Consider the following 13,600-nt stretch of genomic DNA (forward strand, 5'->3'; position numbering starts at 1 on the left):
TATTGCACACATTTAGCGCCAAATGCCTTATTGAAGATATTGCACACATTTAGGGCCAAATGCAAGGCATTAAATTTTTTTTTTTGCAGCATAATCTTGAAACTTAATTTAAACTTTAATGGAAGTGTTTTAAATACATACTTTTTTGCATTAGGAAAACGATAGAAGCAAGGTAGATCAAATCAAATTACCAAAAAAGCGTCTAACAAAATGTAAATAGTATATCTAAACGGATTCACTAAAAACAATCGACGTAATTGAAGAAATTGGAAAAAAGTTAGGGAAATTTACATACATAGCACACAGTTCTTATGTATTTACATATCTCACACCTAAACTTTCATTTATATACACAGCACTTTGGTGTTTTAAACCTATGCATGAAAAGTTGTATTTTACTTTTAAAAGTGGTAATAGTAATATTTTTTATTTGATATTAAAGAATTGAGAACTATGCGTGTAAATATCGAAGTTTAGGTGTGAGATATGTAAAAAGAATTGTGTGCTGCGTATGTAAATGCCCCAAAAAGCTAACATAAAATTGAACCAGGTGGGGGATTGCATGAAAATGACAGAAAAGATGGAAAATTTACAAAGGAAGAGCTCAGATGTCAGGGATATTTCTTACAACTTCTCCAGAAGTGAGAACTCTATGCGCAAGAAATGTAGAGACGTCATACCTACAGGGGCAAAAACTGAATCATTGCTATGGTAAAAAATAACACTAGTTTAAGGATATTCAAATCATTATTTTCCATAAGCATGCTTTCTTATAAGAATAGCTGGTAATTATTTGCCTTGAAACACTAAGGGGTAGTTTGGAATCACTTCTGTTTTTATTTTCTATTTTTTTGTTTTTATTTTGATTTGAAAAACAATATGTTTGGCTATTTTGCTATGCAGTGATAGTAGTAAAATATAAATATGCTTTCTAATAAATACTAGTGAATATTTAACTAATATATAGAAGTGCATATGTTGAAGAAAACATAAAATTGATGTTTATTATGTTCCATAGAGTCGTCTTCTAATGTAGGCAACCCGCACAAATATGATATGCATTTCAAACAAAATTAACGGGAATAACTTAAATATTAGGTCTTGATGACTTACATGCCTTCACACTTGAACAGTTAGATGGAGTTCAAAATTTTGAGTTTCCTTTAGGGCAAGCATCATTAGTAAATCATTTTAAATATTGACAAACATTAAATTTTCCATAAAGTTATTTATGAATTTGTAGATTTAAAAACAATGTACCAAAACAATTTTAATCTTAGGTTGATTCATTGGGACAATTTTATTTGATATTTCCTCAATGGTTAAATTATTAAATTCTTCAAATAAGTTGTCAACATCAATAAACATGATCTATTCAGTTACATTAAGGAATATAAAAGTTCATGTTCAGATATAATCACATGTTTAATTTTAATTTAAAACTTAAATTCTAACTCATTTAATTATAGGTTTAGGTCCATACTAATATAAGCAAATGCATATTCAATAAAAGTAGCTTTAAAAAATAATTCAACTATTAATATTTTTAACATTTAATACATCATTAAAAAATATTCATGAAATAAATCAAATTTAACCATGTCTCATGCTGGTATGAATTGAAAACACTAAAAAAATGCAATATTCCTTACAAAAAAGTAGTTCTAATAATTATTAATATAAATAACTTTGTGTAAAGCCTTAAATAGTCTTTTTTTATTAAGTGTAGTTTGATTCATCATTAATTTCTTGTCTAATACCTTTAATGAAACAGATAACAGTAACATAATAATAATAAATCGTATAATATGCTTGGCTAAAGTACATTTAAACCTTACATAATATTCATGCACTCCATAGTCATTCAATTTAAGGTTCTTAAATTGATCATACAGTTAATCCATATATTCAATGAATGGTTTATATTGTTCTAAGTTGAAATTTCATAATAGTACAGATAAACACTGTTGTCCAGCCTCTCCACCCATTCCAACCACCTCGTTGCCGCTCCTATCTACATTAACAATGTTGTCCGGCCTTCCCACATCCCCAGCCACCTTGCCGCCCTTCTACTGCAGTTGTCTGTGCTGTTTTGGTCTCTTCCCAGCCTGTTGAATCCCTTTCCGAGCATTTGTACCTATTGTCCACTACAACAGCCCATTCCTCCACATCAGGCAGCCCCATTACAGCCCTTAGGAGGGAGGTCCCAGCCCTTGACAACCTTTTTCCTACAGCCACCCTCGCTGTCCTGCCCACCTACCAACCACCAAACCTCTTCCAAACTGACCTCGCAGCCAACAACCCTTCTACCCACACCATGTTACCGACGCCACTCCACCCTCGGATCTTCCCTTCTGACCCTAGTCAGATCTTGGTTAATTATTGAGTTTTTAATTTCTGTTTCTGTCATTTTGTAACTCTAACTCAGTATCAATAAGAGTTTGTTTTATGTTTTCTGTTGAATTTCCTACTAGTTTAGATAATATTTGGTATCAGAGCTAGCCTAACCCTAGTCTTATCCTAGGGTTTTCTAGCATCTGCTCCTACCCAAACCACCCCTGCCAAAATTTTCCTTTCAAATTCCCTAACCTCCACCAAGAATTTGACCTAACCCTAATTAACCCTTGCTGATTTTCAAAATCAACAACAACAAACTAAATTTTCTACACCATTAATAAGTCTCCTACACCCTCTTTCACCTCCCAACCCTAAACCCTAGCCATGCCACCAACAAGAAATATGCCCGAGCATTCCCGGGAGGAGATACGGAGATAGATCTACTAACTTCAGCGGCGGCTATCGGACAAGATGAAATCTAACGGAAGATTACCCTCAATCATGATCTAGAGAGTCGAATAGGAGAATAAGAGAATGTGAAAATAAATTGGAAGACGCAACGACAGTTCATGTCAGCTTACTATAAACAAAATCAGACTTTAGCTTCAAAAGTGGAGAGACCACCTCACCAAGCGACCCCCTTGTCTCACTGGCAGAGTTCGACCTCAGAATTTATAGCCAAAATACCCCAAGAGAGCATTCAAGATGACCCTGTCAGCGAAAAAACAAATTCAAAATGAAGAACAGGTGAAACCAATTCACATCTCTAGATCAGTCACGACCAGAAAGTGTAGCAAGTGTCACGAATTTGAGCATGTTGAATCAGAATGCACAACCAAGGAATATATTTGTTTCACTGAGCAGGGCAATTTTGAAAAATTGGGTAATGACATAATATCCCCTGAGGACAAGGAGGACCAGCTTCCAGTTAAAGAAATAAACGGTGATCCGAAAAAAGATGCAGACTTCAGAGAGGATCCTCAATTGTCAGTCAACCAGGAAGAGACAACCAATTACAGTTGGCCCCAAGATAGAGATTTCAACTGAGGAAACAGTGGTCGTTCTGGAAGGTAGTGACATTAATGTAACGGGCATTCAAGCAAAGTATGAAACTGTCCTACCTCAAGCTAACGTTTCGAAAGCGTTGAGAGTAACATCAGTAGGACTGCATGGGAGATCCAAAAAGGGCATGAGTTTGAGGATTCGATCACAGATACAGGACCACCACAGACAAGAGAATTACAGATTTTTTAGATGTATAAATCCCTTCCTAAGTTACCTCTATGGAAGGAGGTCCAACATGCAAGAAATGGGGCCATTTTGTGTCATGTTGGGAATATTACGTGGGGTTATTCCAATTTTATATTCAATCTAGCATGATACCCATCGTCTAATGTCCAGTGGAGAGGTGAATACTAGCTTTGTAATATGCCCAAGGAACTTAATGAAGACGAAAACTCGTCAATGGAATCCAGGTCCTATCAATGAAGAAGTCTCTTGAGGGGGTGTTAATGAGAGGGTGGTGCAGTTTGGTACAAATTTCACTAATAATTCATTTCTCCTCTCATAGCAGTTCCTCGGCTGCACTCCGCCAATTACCAGGAGAAGAAAAAGTAGGTTACCCCCGAATAGCTTGATACCTGAGCCGTGAGAATACTCGTCAACCTACAATTCCAGCTCAAGTCGTACCAAATGTGGGCGGATACCTATTCTACCAAAATGTGTTTTAGAACAACAACGCATATAAGATCGATCTCTTGTAAAAAACGACGGCAATAAAGCGAAAAAACTGAATCGAGAAAAATGCAAAACATAAAAGCACAGTGGAAACACACAGATTTACATGGTTCGTTGCCTACGTCCACGGAGCTACAGAGGATTTTATTAACTTGAGAAATACACTCGTCGATCACCTCGACGATTACAAGAAAACACCCTTTTTCTCTCCCTCTCTCTCCTCCCCTTCTCTCTCTCTCTCTCTAAACCGAGAGTCACACCAAGAACAAAGAAGAATCCAAAGGGAAAAACAAAGAGCAATCCAATTTCTTTTATTCCCGTAAGCAAGCCATAGAAGCTTCTTACTTTATCTTTCCTTCTCTCTCCTACCTGAAAGCTACAGAAGAAAGGAAGAATAAAGGGGGAAAAAAAGCCAAGCCTCTTTTTCTCTGTTGCCTGCCCGTAAGCCCACATGCATACAGCAAAACCGTGAAAGGGAGAAGATCTCAGCTGAGCTTATAAAGCCATCCAAATTTTGGCCAAGAAAGGTAAGCCATATCTTGCGAATCCAGGTATTGGCGGGAGATTAAAGGCAGCAAGCGGGATCTAGTTGGGCGGGCAACAAAAGGAGAAAGGTGTGAATACTAGGAAGGTTTTCATTAGGAAGCAAATACATGATTTCCATAAATGCAAACCACCAGAGCAGGAGGTTGGACCGAGCTCCACCTACCCAACACGATCTGTTGGGGGACTACAATATCTCAATCATGCTCAACATCATCGACCTGACAAAGTACTACGAGAACCCTAAAGCTTCAACAAATGAAATCGAAATTCCCCCAGCCCAAGGAGACTGGCGCGGGGCATCACACACTAATGCAGTACGCAAGACTTCCTGCACTGACGCAGCTTCCCAGTGCGGGAATTCTCACTGCTTCCAGAGTGAACCCAGACCGAGTGGACTGGGGTGGGAATTTGACAGGGCGGGACTGCCGCCCACCACCCTCCTCCTTCCTTTTCTGCTTTTCTTTCATGCAGGAGCTATTTTTTGTGGTGTTTAGAGTTTAGGGTTAGAATTTGATATATTTTACTTTCAGGTTTTTGGTGTGGCGAGTTTTCCTTATTCTAGAGTTGTATTCGAAGAGGCGGTGGTGCTCCGGTTGTATCATATTCTAAGGTGGTGTTGCATTTTACTCAATCTTCTTCCCGAAATCTTCTTCTCCCTTTCCCTCAGCCGCCGACCACCCTAGACCCTTGCTCCCCGTTCGGTCGCCCCTGCAACTATCTTTCCACTTTTCGTTCAGCTTCCCCACCCGTTTTAACGACCTTGCCGCTGCTCCTATCTACATTAACATTGTTGTCCAGCCTTCCCACCATCCCACCATCCCCAGCCACCTTGCCCGCCCTTCTATTGCAGTTGTCTCTGCAATCCCGGTCACTTCCCAGCCTGTCAAACCCCTTTCCCAACATTCCTACCTGTTGTCCACTACTCCAGCCCCTTCCTCCACATATGGCAGCCCCATTACAGCCCTTAGAAGGGTGGTCCCATCCCTTCGGATTACTTAACAGCCTCTGACAAACCTTTCCCTAAAACCAACATTGTTGTAAGCCCACCTATCGGCCACCAAACCTCTTCCTAACCGACCTCGCAGCCACCAACCCTCACCACATTATCAACGCCACTCCGCTGTCAGATCTTCTCTTCCGTCCCTAGTCGAATCTTGGTTTGTTATTGTTTTTCACTTTATATTTGTGTCGTGTTGTAACCCTAACTCATTATCAATAAAAGTTTGCTTTGCGTTTTCCGTTGAATTTCCTACTAGTTTTGGTATCACCATTTAAAAGATTTTAACATAGATATGCACTTTTTATCACATCAAAATGTATAAAATGGTATATAACAGCAACATATATACTTGATTATGCATCATACTTTAGTAAAAAAATCTTAACACAAGAATTCTATAGAAATACTATACGTTTATTTTGAACAAATGATCACATAAAAATTCAATAGACTTACTAATATGATGCTCAATATGAAGAATCATCTACTCAAATACATATAACAGGTCAGTAAAGCTATGGGGATTGACAAACATTAGGCCTAAAGATAATTTGCACCCTAAAGTAAAAATCGAGTATCTCACAGCAATTATAGGATTGTTCTCCTGATAAATTTTCTTATTTGTCTCTCCGAAGTCTTGTTCTTTTGTAAACAACCTAATAATGACAATTTTTTCATTTTATAATAATTCTTTAATTAGCAATACTGTTATAACTATTTTTTCAATTTATAATAATTCTCAAATTAGCAACACTATTATAACTCAAATAACTTTAAAATGATATTTTTACCTAAAAAAACTCGCCTCGATAAGCCTTTCAACCTACAACAAAAAAACCAAACTTATTTTTTTGTGGAAAATGCAAAAAAAACTGGATTTTGATTTTTAGCAGCGAATCCTTGTTTCATGTTTCAATTTTTTCCCTATTCTTTCTTGTCCCTTTTCTGTTTCTCAGTTTTGACCACTGGTATATGGGAAAAACAAGGCAAATAGAATGGCTTAAATATAATGCTTAGATTTTAAGGTTAATATTTTTATGTTAATGTATCAATATATTAGTGATTAATTATATCTGTTAACCTTGTCCAAATTTATCACAGCCACATGTTTCTGTCGGCGTTTAAAAAGGGGGGAGTTACGTGAGGAAGTCAAACTAATTCTAGAGGACATTAATTCTCGTTGCAGTGAATTTATTTAAAACCTTAGGACAAATACTTTAATTAATAGATTAATTATAAATACTTATATACTCATTTATACATATATATTTTTAAATATGTTAAAATGATCGTAATAAATTATATAATTTTATTAAAACACAGCTGATCATTTTCGAGAAATGTAAAAATGGGTATAAATTTTAAGAGAAATTTTAATCTAATCTTTGTAAAATTTTTGGATTTTACAATTCTCCTCCGCTTATAAGAATTTCTTCCTGGAAATTCATTTCCTGGACGATCATTCCAACAGCTATGAGAACCTTCATTTCAAATAATGCTCTCTAAATTGCTCCTTTTTCTGATCAAATCCTCGGGTTCACCTTCACATAAACAATCTATTAATTTCACAATTTTTTATCATCAAATTTCAATATGTTTTCAGGTTCTTCAATATAAGTCAAATCTTTCTTCGCCTCAATTTCATAGTGTGATATTTTGTGATTCATATTTGTTACAAATTTTCTCAGCATTGACTCATGAAAAATCATTCTTTCAATCTACTTATTTAGTGATAAATGCATAAGCATGTTTAAAAAATTACGGAGTATGCATCCGATTCCTTTTTGTGATGTGAACCTTGGTCTTTTCAAAAATTTTAAATTTATTCTCAATTACCATGTGAGAAATTAGATTTTGATAGTGCTCATATTACTATTTGAACGAAAGAAGTATATTTGATGCTTTTGCCTTCAAGATGACAAGTTTTTGTTAAATTTAGAATTGATGATCTATGACTTGTGACTTTTTCGTTTTCATTATACATCTCATACTAAATTTGCATTAGTGAATCCTAAACCCTTCGACATTCTACATCACAGTCACCTGCTGCAAGACCCAACTGGCAACAAAATGCTGGAAAAGATTCATTCAAAGGAGCAAGTCATATTTCTCTCTTTTGTCGATTTATTATTGTCTATTAAAATGGTTATGTTAGACGAAAGAAATGGTAATGAAATTAGAGAAATGTTGAGGGACGGAACAGTGAAACTTGAAAAGGATAAAGATATCATAACTGCTAGTCCCAAACCTAATAAATCACCAATTAACAAATCCAAAAAAAAAAGGGATGGTGCTTATATAGTTTCTCAAATCAGTAAGGTTGAAAAGTTATATAACTGCATTTAATAGCCCATACATTTTAAACCAAACAAACAAATTCACAAAATGAACAAGAAACTACACGGAGAGAGGAAAAAATAAATCGGCAAAATTAAGTCTAAATAAAATCTTAAAATCCAAGTTTAGAAGACTAACCATGCTTGATCTCTGTAGGACTTTGCCTCAAATTCCATTACAAATCCTTCAGAAATCTCATCGCAATCATCTAGCAAAATGTTAATGAAAATGAACTTTATACGTGGCAAAATGACATAAAAGGATAAATTAAGAACACAACTAAGCACGAACAATATGGCCAATATTCCTTAGTGAATAGCATACATCAATGATAATTGTATATGGTCATCACCATCACCATTATCCTAATCAATTAGTAAAGTATTATGGTAAATGGTAATTATGGTAATTAATCAAGCTTAAGATAATGCTCGATTTTAGAATTTGACGTATGAAAGACAAAAGTAGCACAGATATTTTCAAGGCACGCAAAATCATTAATCTGCATAATAGTTTCAAGCAAATACAAAGTGGGATCATTTACATACATACCACCCAATTCTTATGTATTTAAAATTCAATACCTGTGACGCAGGGCTTTGGGGAGGACCGGCTTAGGGTTAGGTCCAGCTTGGCTGGACCGGCCGGTCCTCAAGGGCTGCCGACCCCCTTTTTTTGTCATTTCCTTTCCTTCCTTTCCTTTTCTTTCTAGTACCTTCTATAATAAATCCCTTCCAAATTTGAAATCTGATTATCTTTATTGAAATCAGAAGTCTTTCCTTTCCAAATTTGAATTTCCCTCACTTATTTAATCTTTGCCTATTTTGAATTCTTCCTATTATAAACATTACCTAAATTATAAATTCTTATTATTTTCATTTTCTTCCTTGTTTTAAAACATTGCATAAAATAAATTATAAACCTTATTACAAATAAGAGGTGGTATGCTTGAAGTTTTTCAGTTTTGAGTTATGAGATTTTTGAATTCAGATTGTCGTCGTCGGCATTGTTCCCTTCAAGGGTTGTAACTGAAGATAAGAAAGTGCTTCGATTGTCCCTCGTCCTAGGTGGTGACCGTTTCCAAGAGTCTGAGTGGTGCTCCGACGACGAGTCATTTATCTTACCATGCTTTCGTTTCCCTGTTGCCATTTCAAAAACTAGCCACCGCAACCCCCTCTTCCACTGTTGTCAGCCACCTTCCTGCTCCCGTCCAGCCACCACAGCCCCTCTTCCACTGTTGTCAGCTTTACTTCTTCCCTCAGGACTACTTCCAATTGTTTTCTACCTCGTCGATCACCTACCAACAGCCCTTCCAGCTTTTCCCTGCCCCTGGTCGTCCCTCCTAGTAGCCCGCCAGCCTTGCTACCCCCTCCGGTCCCCTTCCAACAGACCACCGGTAGGGCTGTCAAAGCAGCTCGTTGTTCGCGAACAGCTCGTGTTCGGTTCGTTAAGAAACTCCTGTTCAGCTCGTTCACTAAGTTAACGAGCCGAACACAAACAACATGAACAAATATTTGTTCGTTCGTGTTCGGCTCGAAATACTATTAATCAATTATATATATATATATATATCTTTGAGGAGTAGTACTTTTAAAAAATTTAATTGACTGCAAGGCTACAAAGATTTATAATCAATTAAAAAATTTAGATTCAAATGATGTTTTAAATCTTGCTCCAACCCTTAACATCTTATGACTACGTGATTAGGGTTGTCAAAACGACTCTTTGTTCGTAAATGACTCGTGTTCGGCTTGCTAAGCAAACGAGCCGAACACAAACACACTTTTTGAGCTCGAAATATACACGAGCTAAGTCTGGGCTCGCTCGTGTTCAGCTCGTTTACCCCCCTAACCGCCGGTCCTCTCCAACACTTTCTGGCCACCTGTCCGACTCCTCCTAGCAGCCACCAGCCTTCCTGACCTTTTACCCGCGGCCGCCAACACCGTTGTTCCAACCTCGCCCTACCGTACCCGTCAAAGAGGGTTGTTTATGTTTTATGTTATTGCTTTTCATTTAAATTCAGCAATCCCCATTGTCGTTTACTGTTTACCTGTGTTATCTTATGTCTTGTTGAAGGTTGTCATTGTAACCTTGTGGCATCCTGTAATGATGGTTGCAATTTTTGAGTCATGGTTTGGGTTTCATCCGGTATCAACATGTTCTTCGCCTATTACATTTATACAACCCAAACCTTTCGTATCACATAAAAAACACCGCTATTTTAACATTTACAAAAATGAAATACACTTTTTCATGCCTAAAAAAGATGACAAATATGTAAAAATTGAAGTTTAGGTGTTAGATATATAAATACACAAGAATTGAGTGGTATGTCAGTAAATCTTCCTACAAAGTGATAGCCATGTATGCGCAAATTGTGGACAGATATACAATCAAAAAACTTTGAAAATTGATGATCAAATCAGCAAACAAAAATGAAGTGCTATTTTAAGATAATCAACAGTAACAATAGAGGTAATAATAGTCATGCATGTGCAAATTGTGGACAGATAAACAATCAAACAACTTCGAAAATTGATGATGATCAAATCAACAAACAAGAATGAAGTGCTATTTTAAGATAATCAACAGTAACAATAGAGGTAATGATGTATGATACCGAAAGAGTAGTTTGACTCTTTAGTTTTAGATAGACTCCACAATTAAATTACAAAAATATTTACAAAAGATAGTCAGAATGATGTGAAAGCGATCAATTCTATGTAGGACTTCTTGCTTGTAGGTGTGCTTCAGTGCTCATAATTATATATTGGGCCATTTATATACATACCACCCAATTCCCAAGTATTTACATATCTCACAGCTAAACTTTACATTTTACATTTTATCACCCAAATCTTTCATATTACCCCACGTAGTGGGATTAAGGCTTTGTTGTTGTTGTTGTTGTACCCAAATCTTTCATATCATATCAAAAATACCACTGGTTTAACTTTTAACATTTTCGAATTGAGTGGTATGCCGATAAATCTTACTACAAAGTGATAGCCATGTATGCACAAATTGTGGACAGATATACAATCAAAACAACTTTGAAAATTGATGAGTAAATCAGCAAACAAAAATGAAGTGCTATTTTAAGATAATCAACAGTAACAATAGAGGTAATAATGTATGATACCGAAAAAGTAGTTTGACTCTCCAGTTTTAGATAGACTCCACAATTAAATTGCAGAAATATTTATAAAAGGTAGTCAGAATGATGTGAAAGTAATCAATTCTATGTAGGACTTCTTGCTTGTAGGTGTGCTTCAGTGCTCATAATTATATATTGGTGCATCTATATACATACCACTCAATTCCCAAGTATTTACATATCTCACACCTAAACTTTACTTTTTTCATTTATCACCTAAATCTTTCATATCATATCAAAAATACCACTGGTTTAACTTTAAAAAAGTGAAATACAACTTTTCATGCATAAGTAAGATGGCATATAAGTAAGATGGATATAAGAATTGAGAGCTAAAAATGCAAATCGTATATATTTGATATAAAACTTCAGTGATGAAAAGTCCAAAAACTCCTTGCCTAGTTTCTACTCCTTAACTATTTCTATTTTTCATTTTTTTCAAAAAAAATACTAGAAATTTCGAAATATAGAATGTGATACAAACATCAATATGGCAACAAGCATTACAAACAATGAGTCCATGACTCTGCTATTGGATTAAACACCTTCAGGAAAATCAAAACATTGAACAGCATTATTTGGCATGTTTTCATCCCCAGCAGGATCCATTTCTTTTGAAGAACTGGATGATGAAATATCCTCAATTTTCTCAATATGTTGCCTGTTCAGGAACCATCTTTGTATCTGATATCAAACAAGAGAAGAAACATCACCCGGAAAATTTAAGAAAGAATAAGAGTTTATAAGAGATTACCTGCTGCGCCTGTATGGCTTTCTTTTCAGCTCGATCTTTAGCACTATAACAAGTAATTGACAAATTAAAAAAATTATAGCTTATGTATATCATGATCATTCATGAAAGTTCATTAGAGCTCAGAAAATGAAATAAGTTGTATTCACTTTTACTATTTTTGCCTCGCAAAACTTTAAGAAAATATCCGCTTGAATAAGGAAGCTAAGAAGAACTGAAGATAACATGGGGCTCACTTAAATTCATCAGCGAGTTTTTGGTGAAATTTTGGATCCGACAGTTCATCTTTACCCTCCCGGAGCAACATCTCCATATGTCTAACCTGTTAGAAAGTGATTCAAATAATTAAGAAATTAACTGAGATAATAGAGGACTGAAAGTGCTTCATGTCTCAGCCATGTTAGCGCATTAGAAAAATAAGGTATACTACTAAACATGAAACAAACCAATAAATTTACTCATAATTTGATGAATCAGAAATATTAGCTCCAAACTTGTGTAAGAGCAAAAAAATCATGAATTTTACAGTTAATAAAAAACTATATCTAGAAGTACAAAATCTATGGCACTCACCAATGTAAGGATGATGACTCAAAATGAGAGATTTTGAGATAAATGAAGGGAAAAAAAGGGCAACGATAACCATTCAGAATGTCCTCTGATAACAACTTTCAGGGCTCAAACTCATTAATGGAATGAGATAAAACTGGTGTTAAGAGTCATGGTAAAAATACATCAAATTAGAGGAGAATAGGAACTACTAAATTTACTTCTAAAAACTGTAAGAAACATAAGACAAGCAATTGAAATATTTTTTTAAGAAACACCACTTGGACAATGCCGTGCTCATATCCTACTCTAAAAGATTAGGATGTCATGCTCGTGGCCTTCTCTAGCTTCCCATGACCACAACCACATTTTTCTGCTTATATGACATTGTTTTCTTTATATCGGGATGTTACAATGAGTTTGAGCCCGCCAAATAATTTGAAGACTTAGTAATTTATTATTTATTATTGTGGGGTCTAAATAGGGCTAATATTCAGGGTTAGGGCATGCATGAGATCGTGGTATTCAGTCTTAGGCTAACGGTTTAGGAGGGATCGCCTACCATGCAAATTGTAGCTGTTGGGAGAGATCACTTACCTCTCGAATTGTAGATGCTTAACTTTATACATTTGAGTTGTGTTGTTTTGTGTTAGTGAAGAAACATATTTTGGTTGTTGATCCCGATGTTTTTTTATATGTAAGGATTTATGAAGTTAACACCACTACTTGAAAATTTTAATCCCCGATAATGACGTCAAAAACTTAATCCCAAATTTGATTCTAAATAAAGTAAGATTTTAATTACATTTTTAAATAGTAGGGATTCTATGCAAGTATATATATCGTTATCAAGTAATATAGGGTTTTCTGATTAAGCACCGAATATCGATCCCAAGGAGATCGAGGTTAATCACGATGGCTTTCAAGAGAAGTTCTAGTCTAGAATAACACGCCCTAGCTTGGAAGGTTGATAAATGTTTGGTTTTGATTATATCCTACAATTATCACTACAATACTACTAATCCTAAACTAAAATACTTAGTGAAAATCAGAAAGTGGAGTATAATATATTAAAAGTACCCTTCCTCATGCCATGAAATTAGTGACATTTGTAAAAGTAAAACAAGTAGTGAGAGTGATTGTGACAAATATGAGCAATTATATTCTTTACCCTTACTAGAGATGT

The 13,600-nt window shown here is 35.6% G+C and overlaps 1 protein-coding gene across 3 annotated transcripts in view; it reads right to left on the minus strand.

The window, feature by feature from the left end:
* Positions 1-13,600, minus strand: part of LOC110035693 (protein SAWADEE HOMEODOMAIN HOMOLOG 2-like) — a 55,939-nt gene that overhangs the window by 3,662 nt on the left and 38,677 nt on the right. For 2 of the 3 annotated variants that reach the window (XM_020739981.1, XM_020739967.1), the window contains exons 3-7: positions 12,102-12,187; positions 11,869-11,911; positions 11,660-11,798; positions 8,096-8,165; positions 629-680 (exon numbers count right to left, since the gene is read on the minus strand). In XM_020739981.1, coding sequence (XP_020595640.1) covers positions 629-680; positions 8,096-8,165; positions 11,660-11,798; positions 11,869-11,911; positions 12,102-12,187 — 390 coding nt within the window. The remainder of the gene's footprint in view (positions 1-628; positions 681-8,095; positions 8,166-11,659; positions 11,799-11,868; positions 11,912-12,101; positions 12,188-13,600) is intronic. The other variant, XM_020739974.1, reaches the window with a different exon arrangement.

Source organism: Phalaenopsis equestris, unplaced genomic scaffold (genome assembly GCF_001263595.1).
Source record: "Phalaenopsis equestris unplaced genomic scaffold, ASM126359v1 Scaffold000002, whole genome shotgun sequence".
In the NCBI taxonomy this organism is placed as follows: domain Eukaryota; kingdom Viridiplantae; phylum Streptophyta; class Magnoliopsida; order Asparagales; family Orchidaceae; genus Phalaenopsis; species Phalaenopsis equestris.